The 16,448-nt window shown below is 34.9% G+C and overlaps 1 protein-coding gene across 4 annotated transcripts; it reads left to right on the top strand.

Moving 5' to 3' along the window:
* Positions 1 to 1,567: 1,567 nt before the first annotated feature.
* Positions 1,568 to 14,792, top strand: LOC111400212 (serine/threonine-protein phosphatase 6 regulatory subunit 3-like). Of its 4 annotated transcripts, none has more exons than XM_023027652.1 (19): positions 1,568 to 1,837; positions 3,549 to 3,652; positions 3,761 to 3,847; positions 4,027 to 4,102; positions 4,202 to 4,276; positions 4,386 to 4,439; positions 6,472 to 6,531; positions 6,662 to 6,778; positions 8,122 to 8,216; positions 8,317 to 8,522; positions 10,355 to 10,452; positions 10,803 to 10,906; positions 11,082 to 11,247; positions 11,538 to 11,660; positions 12,239 to 12,321; positions 12,670 to 12,808; positions 12,968 to 12,997; positions 13,153 to 13,223; positions 13,618 to 14,792. In XM_023027652.1, exons 1-19 carry the CDS (start codon positions 1,799 to 1,801, stop codon positions 14,354 to 14,356), a joined length of 2,466 nt encoding a protein of 821 aa, XP_022883420.1. In that variant the 5' UTR covers positions 1,568 to 1,798; the 3' UTR covers positions 14,357 to 14,792. The 4 variants fall into 4 exon arrangements, with proteins under 4 accessions (XP_022883420.1, XP_022883412.1, XP_022883409.1 ...); XM_023027644.1 differs by having other exon boundaries at positions 4,202 to 4,294; XM_023027641.1 differs by having other exon boundaries at positions 4,202 to 4,294; positions 13,615 to 14,792.
* The last annotated feature ends 1,656 nt before the right edge of the window (positions 14,793 to 16,448 follow it).

The following is a 16,448-nucleotide window of genomic DNA, read 5'->3' as shown; positions in this document are numbered from 1 at the left end:
AAAAAGTAGTCTTTTGGAAGGGAGATGTTCGATATTATCAGAAACACGTGATGTAGTAAGGCAGGAATTCATGGAATGTAAAAGGAATTATAAGCAGGTCATGTTAACGCAGAAGAGCAAACTATGCAGAAATAACAATACACATTCAATAATGAAATGAACACAGTTCCTAAATTTATTAGGAAAAAAGCTTCATTTCTAATGTTGATAAACACCGGTTGAGCAGATTTTCTGTATCAACCAACTGAATGAGGAAAATATATCACGAGTACCTCTTCAAAGCTGAAGCCTTGCTTCCCTACACGGTTATTCTTTAGAAACCCAGTTCTGATGATGGTATAAGGGATTCCAGAGGCCTTCACCATGCTTTCATCTTGCTCTGCTAATTTTCTTGCATTGCTATTCATCATTGCTTGAATTCCACTAGTATTTCTATAGACAGACAACTAAAAACTTACCAAAATTGTAATCTAAACATATGTTATTTTGTGGTCACATAGTTCATCCATAGGATGCACATTAGGGATACCTGAGATAACAGGATCACGTGTTGTAAACCTTTCCACCTATCAACATTAGTTAGAAATCCTTCCTGCATATATGCATAGGTTCGTCAAATAGTACATCACGTAAACACTGAGATAAAGAATACGTCTATATTGAACATTAGAAAAAGGTTGTTAACTATTAATTTTGTCTGGTAATGTTCACGCAATCATAGTTGTGAAAAAGTAACAGGAGAATACAATGCCATATATCATGGGCGGATCCAGGGACGAGCTGGACCGTGCTACAACCTGTCCCTTCGGTCCAAATGTCCATTAAAAAAAAAAATTAAGTAAAATATATATATTTTTTAGGTGCAATATTTTACTTTTTTTTATACGTATTAGCCCGTATTGAATTTTTTCCTAGATCTGCCACTACCTTAATCGATGCAATCAATGGTTCGTTGTCGACCTTTTGTAGTGAATAGGACAGATATGGAAGCAAAGACTCATTCGGATCCTTGATTTTTTCTTCCTTCTTTCTGGTTCTGTTGTGTGAGTATATGATTTATTGTTCCTTATTCTGGTTTCTTCTTCCGTTTTTATGGTTTTCGTTCAACGGTGTGTGGTCAGAGAGGGTTTTGTATGTGGTGAAGAGGGGAGAGAGAGAGGGGGAGATTGGATACGTGAATAGATGGAAGACTTGATAAGATAGAATTTTTAGGAAATTTAAATTCCATAGAAAATAAAATCTCACTTCACCCAAAGAAAATATTTTCTTTGTTTTCAAGAAAAATCTAGTTACGTGATTAAAAGTGGGAAAATATTTTTCACGAAAAAAATAGTTAATCAAACAGCACAAAAATGAGAATTTAGGTGGAAAAAAGATATTTTTCATGAAAAATATTGGCAATGAAAGGCACCTCAGTATGATTGTGTAACAATAATAGAAGGTTTGGATCCAATTGCTCATTTTTAAATACTTATAATCCAAATTATGGTTTGGGCCATAGGTTGGGGATCAATATTGCAAATCTCACATTTAATTTCCTTGCAAAAGAAATAAGACTCCCTCGCGTTCCACGTTGGTGTCTCCACTGGTGCACCCTCTCTCCCTGTATACTCAAAATTAGGGTTTTTCTTCTTCCTCACTTCCAAGTCCTCCAGGATCCAAATCACCTTCTCAAATCTCGAGCTCTCTTTCTCACAATTTTATATAATTTATTAGCGCTTGCAGATCTGTTCACCTCTTTCAACCTTTCTCTTTCCTTCCGTACATAACGCACGCGTATCTATACACGCCATTCGATATGTTTTGGAAGCTCACAGCCCTTTCCGCTTCTTCACCTGTAAGTCAAGAAAAAATTATCGAACGACATGTATATATCGGAGCAATTTGAGGCCACTATGAATTATAACGTTCTGTAGTTTTTGGGTTGAACTTGATTTGTTATCTTCAGAATTGAAAAACAAAAGTCATTTATATGATGGAGTAATCTGAGGCAATTATAAGTAAATGAAATAAACTGGACATTTCTATGTTGGAGTAAGTTGAGGCAATTATAAGTGTCTCTATTTTTGGGTTTGATCTGTTCTATTCATCAGTGGAAAAGATACCTGACATTTCTATTTTAGAGTAATCTGAGGCAATGGTTTGCATTTTTGGGTTTATTTTAACCTGTTCTCTTGAAGATATTTAATTAGTGAACATTTATTTATTATTTTTTTTTTTATGGTTCCTGTTTATTATTGAAGATGGTTGGTTGGTTAGTCGATTTGCTTACTTATTGCTGTAAATGAGCAACTTTACATCTTGACTACTTTTTTTCCCTATTTTTATTTTTTACATTTTTAATGCTTGCTTTTAATTTCTATGAAGGAATTCAATTCCAATTCCAAGTCATTGTTAGTTAAGAAAATGTAACCAAAATAAAAAATAAAAAATGGTGGAAAACAATTTTGCTCTCTTATCTTTTCTGCTGTATTTTATATTTCATGAAAGAATTGTAGAAATAATTGGTTGCAATTTTCCTTCGTTTTAAACCTTAAACTGAATAGATATTTATTAACAAAAAATTGTTTTTATGATTGTTTCAAGTGTAAATAAAACTATTGATCACCTAACTTTGCGCGAAATTTTGAGTTGGTCACCCATCTCTATTTTGTTTTAACTTAGTTGCTGAACCATGGTTTTTATTTCAATTTGATCACTCCATCAAACAATTAATGGAAAAGCTGATGTAGACTTTGTTTTACTGTTCTACTCCTCCTTTCAAAAGATGGGATGGACCATGAACGTTGAAGTAGTTTACCTCGTAATTTTCGATTACCAATGATGGCAAGTGATGCTTGAATCATCTATTTTTCTTAACTGATTCTATTTTGATCTTTGGAAACCTCATTTGCCACTGCTTTAATCGAGCTGTTGAACTCTGTCAGCTGTATTTGGTAATGCTTAGTCACTTTAAGGGCTTGAATTTATGGACCGCCATTGTTTTTTGATTAAATCTGCTTACCTAAACTCGGCTAGGGCTGTAAAATGACCAAAGCAGTTGACCTATCATAGGGCATGGCCGTTTGAGACTTGGTCAAGCCAGGCTTGTAAGTTGAACGAGTCAAAACTAAAGATTCAGTCTTACTCAAGCCTGCAGTATTGTCTAATTATGAGCCCTATTCATGTTTGGCTTGATGAGCAAAGTAGTTCTCGGTTCTCAGAAATATTAGACTATTCCAGTTGGCTTATCTTTAGCTTGGCAAAGGCTTGGTCAAAATTTACTTCAAAAATAAACAAATCAAGTTTAAGCTTCACTTGAGGCTCACTTGTTTATAACCTAAATGTGATAGATTTCCTCTTTTTTATTATTATTATTATATATATATATATATATATATACACATTTTTTTTTTTTTTTTTTTTTTAAGGTTCAGTTTAAATTTCCCATCTGTTAATAAGGACAAACTATAACTCTTCTGACTGGTCTTTAATCGTTTTCTCCTGGTTGTGTTTCCTTGCTTCTTTTTTTTCTATTTATTTTTTGACATATTTTTTGGGATCTTTAGGTCGAGTCCGTGTTGGACAAGGAAGGTTTTACATTGGAAGAGCTTTTGGACGAGGAAGAGATAATCCAAGAATGCAAAGCATTGAACAGTCGCCTCATAAACTTGTATGCAACATTTTCTTCTCAGCTGCCCATCCTTGTTTTTATTAATTCTGACACACCTGTTAACTTTAACGGTTCTGGAAGATGATACAAAGTTTGTTGGTGTCTCAGTTTACAAGACAGGGCTCAGATTGAGCAGTTGCTTCAATATATTGTTGAACAGCCCCCAGAGGATGCAGATAGCAAAAGAACTTTCAAGTAGGTCAATGTGATTTTGAAGCAAAAGAATAAGCATGTTATTTATCATGTTCAAGTTATGCCGTAGCTTCTATTTGTAGTTTCTACATGCATTTCTCGTTCTAGATTTGTTCTTTAAATAGACTATCATTTAGTTCAAGAATATTGTATTGGGTTCTAATTTTTGTTTCATAATGTAGGTTTCCCTTCATTGCTTGCGAGATATTTACTTGTGAAATCGATGTCATCTTAAAGACTTTGGTGGAGGAAGAGGAGGTCAGGTCATCATAGCAAACAATTGGAAAATAATATCTAAATGTCAGATTTGATTTGCATCTCCCTAATGATTCAGCTGTACACTTTATGTTATTGCAGCTTATGAATTTACTCTTCTCTTTTCTCGAACCTAATCATCACCACAGTTCGATGTTGGCTGGATATTTTAGTAAGGTCTGCATTGAATGCTTTGTAAGCCTTGTGGGTTTTTTTTATTAAGGGTTTACCTAATTAGCATTATGGCAAAAGCAATTAGTTTGACTTGATTTCTGTGGCATTGCAGGTCATAATATGCCTCATGATGCGGAAGACTATTCCACTTATGAATTATGTGAAGGTGACTTGAGTAATCCTTCAACGAAGTTTTGCATTTTGCATGCACTCGAACTTATACCTTATATTATTCTAAATATAATGAACTTTTTTTTGTTTGGAGAAATTATGGCCTTGTTTGAGCCCCATTATATCCTCGTTAAAATGAAAAATATGACCGTTATACATCACATCAAACCACCATATTTGACTTTTTATCCCTTGTGTGGGATCCATAACGGCTATATTTTCCATTCTCATTTTTACAATAATATGGCTCAAACGAGGGCTATGTAACATTTTGTGAGATTGTGCATTCACCTACTCTTTTTCTTTTGTCATATAGTCTGGATCTTTGTATTATACTTAATTATGTGCACTAGACGTGCTTAACATCTATGCCAGCTGTAACATGAAACACCTTATGATATGCCATTCCTGTACTGGATTAATATAGAAATTAAAAATACTGTGGTTACCTTCTGCTCCAGTTATTAGCGCTTGGTTGAATAAAAGAACCAATTATCCATTTTCATCTTATCAGTACGAACATAGTTTTCGAACCTTGGTATTTGGTTAATATTAGATAAGTCGTGTGAAAGTTGATAATATATCATTTGAGTAGATATTCTGTACTTTAATAAGATTTAAGAGTTTCTAGAAGCAGATTGAAATGTCTGGATTGAATGATGAGATGAAGGATCTCCTATTGTAAATCTTTAATCAGTATGGATCTGCTGAAATATGAGTACAATGTCAATGGAGAACATTTAAGGTAGATTACGAAGTTAGCTCATGGATTAGTTGATCGCTCAAGCCATATGGAGGTTCTGGCTTTTAAGAATTCTATTTTATCTCTCTTTTCCTGGGGTGGTGGTGTTGATTATTCTCCCAGCTATAGTACTACGGGGTGTGACAGAATTTTATTAGAACTTTATACTGGGAAGGCATTTGTCTCTTCTGATGCTTCTAGGCTACTGGCCACAACCATAACATGACATGAACATACTGATGTAGTTTTTCAAACATGTTTAACATGGAGATGATGATTAAAATACTTTAAAATTGTACATTTATATATCTTATGTAAAGTGTATATACTTTAATAAAGTGAATACTCTTTTTTAGACCTGATTTTGAATTTTGCTAGTGAATTTTTTTTTTAGAAATTGAGAAGTGGCCATTTGTTGTATAATGCTTTGGGTTATATTTGTATTGCTGGTGCCAACAAAATGAGATCCTTCATGTATCAAGAAGCATGCACAATATATATAAACCAATTTGACATGAAGATCGCATTTTAACTTTATTTTTAATTTTTACTTGAATGTGTTAATACCGAAATTGACCTTATTTTAAAATCTACAAAATGGGGCTTACAATGCACTTGACACGTTGTGTACCTCATGCTTAGTAATTATAAAAAATGATAATAATAAATATAGGTTGTGGCGTGTTGGATATGTGTCGGAGGCATGTCAAAAGTCTAAAAAATTAGGACAAGCCTCATGGCGTGTCGGACACCTGACACTTCACCCCAGAGGAGTATATGTGCAGTGCTTAACCGTTTCTGGGCTGTCAAGTAGTGGCTTCCCTAAAGCTGATTGGAGCTTGGCAGTATTGATCACTGGGGAAACGATGCTTCTTGCCCATATTTATAGTACCTGTCTGAATTTGCGAGAACCGATTTGGTGTGAGTTTAATGATGGGAAGTTTAATGTGTCAGGAATTATTTATAGCCTATTTTTGCTGACTATGCCTCCGTTGGAAGAATCTATACACAGATGAAATTATAAGTTGATAGAAATGAGTGTTGGATAAGTGAATAGCACTCGTGGTCTATTGGAACGTGTGACTGAAAATGAAGTTTAACCTTTTATAAATGATTTATCAATTTTGCCAAACGGAGGCTGTATTGGCGAAACATATACTCCATGAATGATAGGAAGGAAGTTAGAACTCTATTGTTTGAAGCTTGTTTCTCATTTCTTTTGTTTCAGTTAACAGCCATCCTTCTGACTATATTCTATTTTCTGGCTACTGCTGGTTCCTTGCAGACCCACCAAGATGTTTTCAAGCAGATGGTTGACTTGATTGGTATCACATCCATCATGGAGGTTGTTGTCTTATATTTATATTGTGAATTTTTCCGTGAGCAGATTCTTTGTTTAAAAGCTTATTCATTAAAGATTATTTGAGCTGCTAGTGGAGGACGATCCTCTCTCCTCATTAGTTCTTTATTTTCAGGTCTTAGTGCGACTTGTAGGTTTTGACGATCATTTCTACCACAATTCTTTGGATGTAATGCAATGGTTGGCTGATAGCAATTTATTAGAAATGATCGTGGATAAACTTAATACCTCTGTAAGTTATAAAACTGGTATTATGGGTCTATGGTTTATGCATTAATTTTTTTTCCTTCTATTTACAAGGTTGGACTTGTACGGTCAGTTCTTTTTAGCTTAGGTTGATAGTTAGAATTAGGTTCGTATATTTATTGATTGCTATGTAATATTTAACTGTGTTCTTAACTGAGATTCTGTGAACGCAGCATCTCGGAATTTGTGGATGTGCTACTTCTGTCTCATTTTTTGTGCATCCAGTGACATATTCACTGAACATAAATGATTGTGTTGCACCACCAGTGCTGTGTGAATGCCACTGAATGTGGTTTTCTGGGCTTTGGTTGTTAACTTCACTCAATTGTTGTTTTAGGTTAGTGGTTACCAAATAGTAACAACTGCTGATTCTCAAGTTTGGTTTGACCACATGATATACATTTATGTGTCCATCTTCTCGTGGAGCCTTAATATTCAGCTCCTGATTTGCCTTATTGTTTATCATTTATTCCAGATATTTTTATTTTTATAGATTATTTACTTATTATATAGAGTGAAGAGCAAGAATTCCATGCATAAGCAGATGTATTTTGTGAATTTGTGATCATCACTTTTGGATTGTTTAGGAGAGGACATTTTTTTAGCGGCTTATTTGATAATGAAGGTTGCGTCACTGATGTCAGATAATCCGCCATCATGCTTTTGGGCTTATAATTCTCACTCTGTTGTTGTTTTTTTTTATTTTTTTTGGCCCATTTTTGGTTTTGCCATTTTATGGATAGCCTTTAAGTTGCAATTAAAAAAATGCAATGTTAGGGTGTGTAGGCTTTCTTTTGCACATTATGTCAACTTGTTTATTAACTGCATATTTTGCTAGACTCTGAGGTTTCCGTTCGTAAGTAGATCAGGTTTCAGGAGGCTGGCATAGACCAAAACTAATATGTCTTGTGGTGGTTGCTAAGAATTTAATTGCTTTGTATCTTTCAGTAAAGGTAGCAGTGAATAGAAGGAAGTGGTAAAAAGGAATAATGTAACCAACCACTAATTTATTGAGATAAACGCTTAGTTGCGATTCTTTACTAAGGCCATGTTTGACCCACATTCTTTCAAAAAAAACACATTCTTAAACATTAATTTGATATTATTTTAACCACATATTCTTCAATAAAATGATATTAAACCAAAATCCAAAACTTTTCTTGTTTTGTAACCTCACAGTTCCCATCAATACACTATTCAAAAATGCATTCTTATGGAAATAATGTGGCTCAAACAAGGGTTAAATGTTCACCAAACGCATACAAGTTATGATTTTGTTTGTGAAGGGACCATTCTAAGTCTCAACTGATGGTTTTCTATTTTCTCCAGAATCCTCCTGAAGTACATGCCAATTCCGCAGAAGCATTATGTGCAATAACCAGAAACGCTCCATCAGCTCTGGCCACTAGACTATCCAGCCCAAGGTATTTATGACTTTCGTTTTAATGTTATCCTCCAGTCCTGAATCAGTTTATCGGCCTCACATTTGTATTAATGAAATATTTGATCACTTTTACTGTGCAGTTTTGTTGCAAGGATATTTGATCATGCACTTGAAGACTCGCAGTCAAAATCTGCCCTTGTACATTCGTTGACTGTCTGTATTTCATTATTGGATCCAAAAAGATCTATTCCTTCTACTCTAATTTATTCTTTCAGAAATCAAAACATGTATGAATCACCAATACATGTTAATCCTGATACTATCGGTGCAATGCTTCCCAAACTTGGTGAGTTTTATACTGGAATAGTAGACCTTTTCTCCTTCTAATTTGTTATGTACATTGTATGATACTATTTCTTAAGTTTAGTAAAAAAAGCTAAAGGAAATGGTCTTGATTTGCTTTTGCCTATATTTTGACTTTTATGCTATAGTCATGGATCATATACTTGCTGTCATACTAAAGAGCACAATGTTGAGTGACAATTTTCATTTGTACTTAGCCCCAGTTTGATGGCCATTAATTTGGAAAAAATAAAAATAAAAAATGATGTTTTGAATAATGATTTTTTTGGAGAATGTGTAGTTAAAAAGTTGGAAAAGTTTTGGGTTTACGTGCAAAATATTTTATTGTGTGAATGTGTGGTTGAAAATGAGTGTGAGAATTAAAAAGTTTTATTTTAAAGGGAGACAAACAGCGGCTTAATGTTTAGTGCGCTAATATTTATGGAGTTTTTGGGAAGAAAATGCGTAAGCAGCGGGATTTGTGTAGCGTCCCACTGAATGTTGTGTTTGTGGGGGAGTAGCACTTTCTAGAGACATATAGCTATGTGATCTTTATAAATATTTGCATCAAAATTCTTGTGATTGACTTGTTATGTTGCATGACATGGTATTCAATTGTAGGCTTCAATGTATAATCTGAAGTAAGTATATTTTACTTCAGTACCTAAGAGAAGTGTTAATTAGACTAAAGAAATCTTCTTTTCCTAAAATCTATCTTAGTTTAGAAGAAGATACCTATGCAGCCTTTGACACTTTTGAATTGACGAGGAAGGTTTTTTGAGAAATCCGCCTTGCAGAGAGGTAATAAGTATTTTAACTATTGTAGGGCAAAGGGCATATGGGAAGAGAGAGAACGGGGAGGGATACGGGGGGAGAGGGATATTTTCTATCATGTGTCTTCTTTTTGCCAGCTTTTTATCTCCCTTTTTCACATGGGTGTTGGGGCTAAACCATCCCTTCATTTATATGATTTTTTTTTTTCAGAAATTGCCCAAGGTTTACACCTTGAGACATGTCATGACCTTCATTATTAGCCTTGAAGCTCACGCTTGATTACTTTTTATGAAGGCCTTGAATTCTTGCTATTTTTTCTTGCTATCACTGGCCTCAAAATTTGGGCTGTTCTTTTTCTTCTTCCTCAGAGTAGAATGTTTTAGGGGTTTTAAGCTGTTTTAAACACAACCCTGCCCTGAAAATTAGAAAGGAAGCTGGCTTTCCCCAGCCTCCTAGAGCTTGTGTGCAATAAAGCCATCTAATAAGTGAAGTTGCAACTTTTTAGCAGCAGACTTTTGATGGGAGAATGCAAACAATATGTATTTACCATTTCCTTTCTTTTATATTTTTGTTGCTATGTCTTATATATATATATATATATATATCTATAATTTTTTTTTTTTTTTGTCGCTATGTGTTTCCTTTTTCTTTTCTTTCAAAGTCAACATGCAACAAAAACTTGTGAATATCTGGTTATTTTATTTATTTGTTTAAGCTTTTAGATCTACTTGTGGGTTAATTATCTTGGGATGGCTATTTGTTTATTTATTAATTGTTAATTAATGAATCTTCAGTTTTGAGTTGCAAATCCGACATACTATATTAACAATGGTGAATTTTTAAAATGGTGTATGGTTTATTATGAATATCTTTTTGTATCTTTGTCGATTTTTGAATTTTTTTTTTTATTTTTTTATTTTTTTATTTGTTTATGTGTGAGACTGATGCCTTAAAGCACTTAGGGGTTTATATTATAGCCTCACCAAGGCAAAATACCTCAATACCCTATGTAGGCTTTTCAACTAACAGTACTAATTAGCATTTATGTATCTTATCATGCAGAGCACTTGCTGTTGCTGCTGACCGTGTCTTTTGATGAGATGATTCTACCTACAACATATGGTGAATTAAAGCCGCCTCTTGGGAAACACCGTTTAAAGGTTTGTTAACATGACTTGTGGTTTATTTCTCCTGCAATCCTCAAATGATGTGTGCTTCTGAAATCTTAGTTGATGACAAAAAACAATATGCTATAATATTACACCTGTATGATAAGGATTGAAGCAACCTTATCCAAGATTTGACTCTAATTTCAATTTATTTGTTATTCTGTAATGTGCTGCTCAAAATTTGCTAGGTATCCATATTTTCTTTGAACAAAATATATCAATGTCCGACATTTCTGGCATGGACAATGATTTACATATTTGTGTGCAGTCTGTACTATCATACTCATTCTTGTTTCGCAAGACATGAATGAAAAAGCTAACGACAATCTCCCTGATTATAGATTGTGGAATTCCTTGCGGTGTTGCTGAAAACTGGTAATGAGGTGGCTGAGAAGGAATTGGTCAGCTCGGGGACAATTCAGAGAGTCCTTCATCTCTTTTTTGAGTAAGAACTTTTTATTATTATTTGTTTTTACTTTCCCAAATGACACCGGATTAGTTAGTTGATTTCCAATAAAAGAGTAGCTTTAAGTTTTAATCTTGTTTTGGCGGAGCTTGTAGATGCACTTACATTTTATTGCTACATGTTATTTATCAGGATGTTACATTTCTTGATGCAGGTATCCATACAATAACGCGCTGCACCATCATGTTGAAAGTATTATTTACTCATGCTTGGAAAGCAAAAATAATGCCATCGTTGATCATATTCTCCAAGAATGTAATTTGATTGGGAAAATTCTTCAAACAGAAAAAAATCCAACACTTTCTGGTGAACTTAATGAGGTAGACGAATGACATTTTCTTGATTTTTCTTCACACTGTCATGCTGTGGCGTGTTGTGATCCTTTCTTTGTTGAGCAAGGTGCAGTTGGTATGCGCACTTTTGAGAATCTGAAAATTAAGATTGCAAATGATGCGGTTCAGGGATGAGGGAACTTTTCGTCTATTTTAAGCACATCTATTGTATTTGTAAAGTGAAATAGTTATCTTGGTAGAATATGATGTTCTTGTTCCTTGCCTTATCCTTCGTGGCTTGAATTGAAATTATGCAATAATGTGTTTCATTAATGCAGCCAACTTTGCCTGCTACTGGAAGACAGGCACCTCGAGCAGGATACTTTGGACACATAACGCGGATATCAAACAAACTTGTTCAGTTGGCAAACAACGATAATTGCATTCAAAAACATCTTCAGGTTTGTGATATGCTGAAGACTTCCTTTAGGTTTATGGCATGTTCTAGTATTTTTTCCCCCCAACAAGCATTTCAAAGTGTGTTTTTTGCTAACACTTAAGACAAGTGCAACCGAGCTACTATTTTTTTTTTTTTTTTTTATGGGGGAATTCAAATATTTTTAACTAGCTGAATTGTTAAAAAGTGGTACAACAGACTACTATTGCTTTCTGCGTATGCAATTCTTTGGATCAGACTTTTAGCATTTTTGTCTACTGGCTGCAGTATTCTGTTCTAAATCTGGGAGGTTCCGAGCTTCTGCATAATCATATCATCAGATGATCTATTACAGCTTTGTTTGGTGGCATAACCTATATTCCAAAGTCATCCTGTCAAGCTGCATGTACCAACTTTTCCATTACAGCACATGCCGATTTGTCTCATTTCATATTTTTATTAAATCTCTAATCATTGGAACCTAGGGTTGCTAACTATGACAAACAGAGGGTTTATGTAAAAATAAATTTGTGGTTGCACAGTAAATTATAAAGTTCTAGGTTATTCTCCTTTGCTAATGCAATGCTATTTTGTGTGCTCTAGGAAAATAACGAATGGAATGAGTGGCAGACTACCGTCTTACAGGAGCGTAACATGGTTGAGAACGTCTACAGATGGGCTTGTGGGTATGTTTTTTAAATGTGTCTGGCGCTTTTGCTTTCACATGAGATGGCACTGATGGAGGAGGTTATCATTTTATCATCCAAATATTTTAGGGCGACATTATAACTGAAATTTAAGATAGTATCCTGCCTCCTAAAGTTGTAACCTTAAAGAGAGTCCGGAACTTATGAAGTTAATATGAATAAAGAACTTTCTATTTTGTTGTTACTTTATATCTAACTTTGCAAAGTAGTTTTGTTAGAGAACACCGACTGTCCCTGTCTGTTCTACTGAGAAGTCTTTGCATAGAAATGTTTGAATATTTAGTAATTTCTGAAAAGCTTGATTCATTTTGGATTTGTTGTCTGCAGCCGGCCTACTGCATTGCAGGACAGGAACAGGGATAGTGACGAGGAAGATGTTCACGACAGGGATTATGATGTTGCAGCTCTTGCAGATAATTTTAGTCAAGCATTCAGATATACTATATATGAGAATGATGATGCAGAGGTTCTCCCTATACCACCCACCCAATCTGCCGCCCCCCCCCAACCCCATCTATCTGTCACCCACAAATACAAAAAAGAAAAGTCTTCCACACAAGCAAGCTGAAATTATAAATAAATCATTCCTATCATTTTTATTATGGTTTTCATGTCTTTACTTCAGGGTCATGAATCTCTTGATCGAGACGAAGAGGTAAATATGCTTATTCAACTTGATTCTTCTTGCTTATTGACAGTCATGAAAATGCATGGTTTAATTTCATAATCAGAGCCCTCCAGTTATGAGGAACAACTTTTCATTTCCCTCTATAAATTACCCTGTGCTGAAGATTGGATATGAAAATGCAGGACACTTACTTTGATGATGAATCTGCGGAAGTCGTGATTTCGTCCCTAAGGTTGGGTGATGATCAGGGGAGGTGAGTATCATTCCACATGTCAAAGTTGAAGTTGTATGAAGAAATAATGTTAAATGCTTTAGGCAGTTTTTTATGTCCCAATTCTATTGCAGCTTGTCCATAATGCCTCCTGCAATAACTATCCTCAAACATCTCAAGCTAGAACATATAAAAAGCTTTGTAATTGTAAACAAGGGTCATAAATATAAGAAGGTACTGACAATAAAAATAACAAATGGGAGTTTCTGTTTAGAACTTAGAACATATGCCCCACAGAAAAAAAATAAAAATAAATTTTAAGTAGCATTCTGTTTTATGCATATTATATATCCCTTGGGGTTTGGTAGCTGGCCTTCATGGTTCTTATGGATGATAAATTCAATTTTGTATGGCATTGTTTACATTTTTACAGCAGTTTGTTCACAAATTCCAACTGGTTTGCTTTCCAAGATGATGGAGGTGATGCTCCAATGAGCACCTCACCGTCCAATATGACTGATGAGATCAACTTGAATGGAACGTCAAATAGTGGTAACAGTAGCAGTGATGATGAGGTAGTTGTTGGAGAAGATGAGGAACTGTGTGATATCGAGACTTCTGCTAATGGCTCGTCCAGTTCCGATGCCAATGTATTAACTGCACTGGAAGGAATCAACTCTATAAATGGAGGAAACACGAGTTCCCAGGATGAGAAGGTTGGTGCCTCTAAGGATTTGAGTTCCTTCCATTTTGAGACATCCAACGATGCAGACGTGCTTGGCGAGAACTCATTTGATGACAAAAGCAACACTGGCACCAATCTTGCCAATTCTCTGGAGCCAATTGCTACCCCAGTTAGTTCAACTTCAAGTGGAAGTTCTGCAGATTCTTCCAGTGATTCTTCAACTAAATCTTGTTCTAGTCATAAAGCTGTTGCTGTGCCCTCTTTGTTTGAAGAGGACGTTGAATTTGTAGGTGTGGAATTAGAGGGTACCGAGAAGGCAATGGAGCAAGCCCTCAAGGAGGGGATTGTTGGGGAAGCAGGGCCTTTGAAGAGGAATATTGTTCCAAAGATGCCAGAAAAGGAGGAATCAGATGATGGTGGAGCAGGGATAAAGGAATTCAACGACTCAAACTATTGGAGAGTTGATCAAGAGGTTACAGTATTGGAGTAAGGATGGGATCAGTTCTTTAAAACCTTTGAACTTGGTGTTGACATCCCAACAAGAGGAACCCATTCTCATTTGGCAGGTGGTATGCACTATTGGCATGTTTGGTAAGTTTGATTAGACAATACTGGACAGTATTGAGTAAGATAAGAAGTTAAAATCTTGTTTGTTGTACGTCCAGTTTTGTCGAGTATTACGTACCAAACATGCTATATATGTACACATAATTTGTGCTCCATTGGGATCACATCCAGGCTATATATGGTTACCAATCAATATTGTTAGACTATTTCATTGTTTTAGAGTGGCTTCAGTTTTTTTGTAAAAGATTTTACGGGCTTTCCCATCAACTCATCAAATTCTTTGTTTTCCCCTTGTCAAGTTACACATTGATTCATCAATGTGTAATGTGGAATATAAACATACAAATGGGTTGAGTCAATTGTTGGTGCAGAACTGGTGGTTCATTAGCATAACTTATTTCATACTCGTGTTGAGATGAATTCTTGATCTTTGCCTAGTGCACGTCAAAATTCTGACTGCAATTACAGCACAATCTCTTGAACAAGAAGGTATGATCCTCAAGGGTGTGTAAATTAATTATTTTGCACAATTCTAAGTAACATTGAATGTTCATCACGGTAGTGGTAAGCTTGTTTTGAGTTTCTGCAGGGTTTTGAACTTCAGGCTTGGAGCAGGTGTGTAAGTTTTGAAGATCCCTTCATATCAGACGACTCTCTGATAGGGATTGCAGGGGCGGATCTAGGAAAAGTTTGAAGATTGGCTAATACGAAAAATTCGCGTATAAAATTTTTTTTTATTTTTATTTTTTTTTTCCTTTCAATAATGAATTGGGCTGGGGGGACGGGTTGTAGCACAGTCCAGTTCCCATTAGCTCCGCCATGAGACTGGGATGATGAACGTGATCGAAGACCGGTTGGTATCAAAACAGGATGAATGAAATAGTTCGTCCTAGTTCTACCTTTAGCCTCTTTTTTCTTGAAGAATGGTTTTTAGTTATCGAGTGATTTAGAGTTCTTTTTGCTCCCGCCCTTTTTGGGTTAGTACTTGAAGATATCACGAAAAATTATGGTGGAAGATAGTTTAGCTTAGTTCCTTGAGCTTTTAGGACACTAATTCTTGGTTTGATGAAACCATTTCACGAATTCATGCCAAGCGTGTGTTTGGGCAAACGTATTTTAATTGGTGGACCTTGCATGATACGTATATGCATTCCACCAACTACTGCTTGAAATAAAATAATAGTTTTTTGAGTCGGGTTTTTCTCGATTTTAATACTTGGAACCAATTGGAATGGACGATTCTGTTAATTTTCACTTAGCTCTAATTTCATTTGATCGATCATAAATTAGATTTAACCATCTCAGGTGCTCTCGTGTCTTGACTTTTAATTATTGCCCAACACTTGACATGTCTATACAACCGTTGCAGTTACATTTGATCACTAAGATACTTGCAAGATCTTTTGTCCATTAGTTATCTACTATGTTAACTACACCTACCTAAGAATACCAACCGACCATCGCTCTGTTCTCGACCAATGTTTGTAGGTACACCTCGTAACGTCGCTAAAAAGTTCAAATTTGAAAGTGTGACAATCTATATTATACAATAAAAGTAGATGTAGAAATCTTTCTAATAGTGGGATTCAGAGCAACTAAATTGAAGCTTACAAAATATGTTTCGTTGCACTTAAAACTTACTTTATTTAAATGGTCAAAGTGAATTATTATTTGTAATCACGTATTTCGCATTGATCAATTCAACTTTATTAAAAAAGTAAGTTTTGCGATTGAAAGTCAATTTAAAATTATGTTTTATAAGGTAATAATACGAAAGGAACTTTACATGTAAACGTGACGAAACATGCTGAATCTCACGGTATATATTACACGTTTGTCTAACTCTCAAGTATGCTTATGTGAGCTCCTTGTTCTGAATATCAAACTTTTGTCCTGGACGTGTTAATGCTCATAATCAAGGAATGACAACGTGACAATGATTAAAATATGTCAATTTATTTCTCTATTCTTGACTCCATTTATCTATTTTTTAATACTAAATTTTAATAATTTAA

This window comes from Olea europaea, chromosome 1 (genome assembly GCF_002742605.1).
Source record: "Olea europaea var. sylvestris chromosome 1, O_europaea_v1, whole genome shotgun sequence".
NCBI classification, from domain to species: Eukaryota; Viridiplantae; Streptophyta; class Magnoliopsida; order Lamiales; family Oleaceae; genus Olea; species Olea europaea.
This window is presented reverse-complemented; position numbering and strand designations above follow the sequence as displayed.

Coding starts and splice junctions, on each gene's coding strand:
- LOC111400212 (XM_023027641.1), top strand. CDS start 1,799: ATGTTTTGGAAGCTCACAGCCCTTTCCGCTTCTTCACCT. Junction 3,653..3,760: donor AACAGTCGCCTCATAAACTT/GTATGCAACATT, acceptor TTGGTGTCTCAG/TTTACAAGACAGGGCTCAGA. Junction 4,440..6,471: donor CACTTATGAATTATGTGAAG/GTGACTTGAGTA, acceptor GGTTCCTTGCAG/ACCCACCAAGATGTTTTCAA.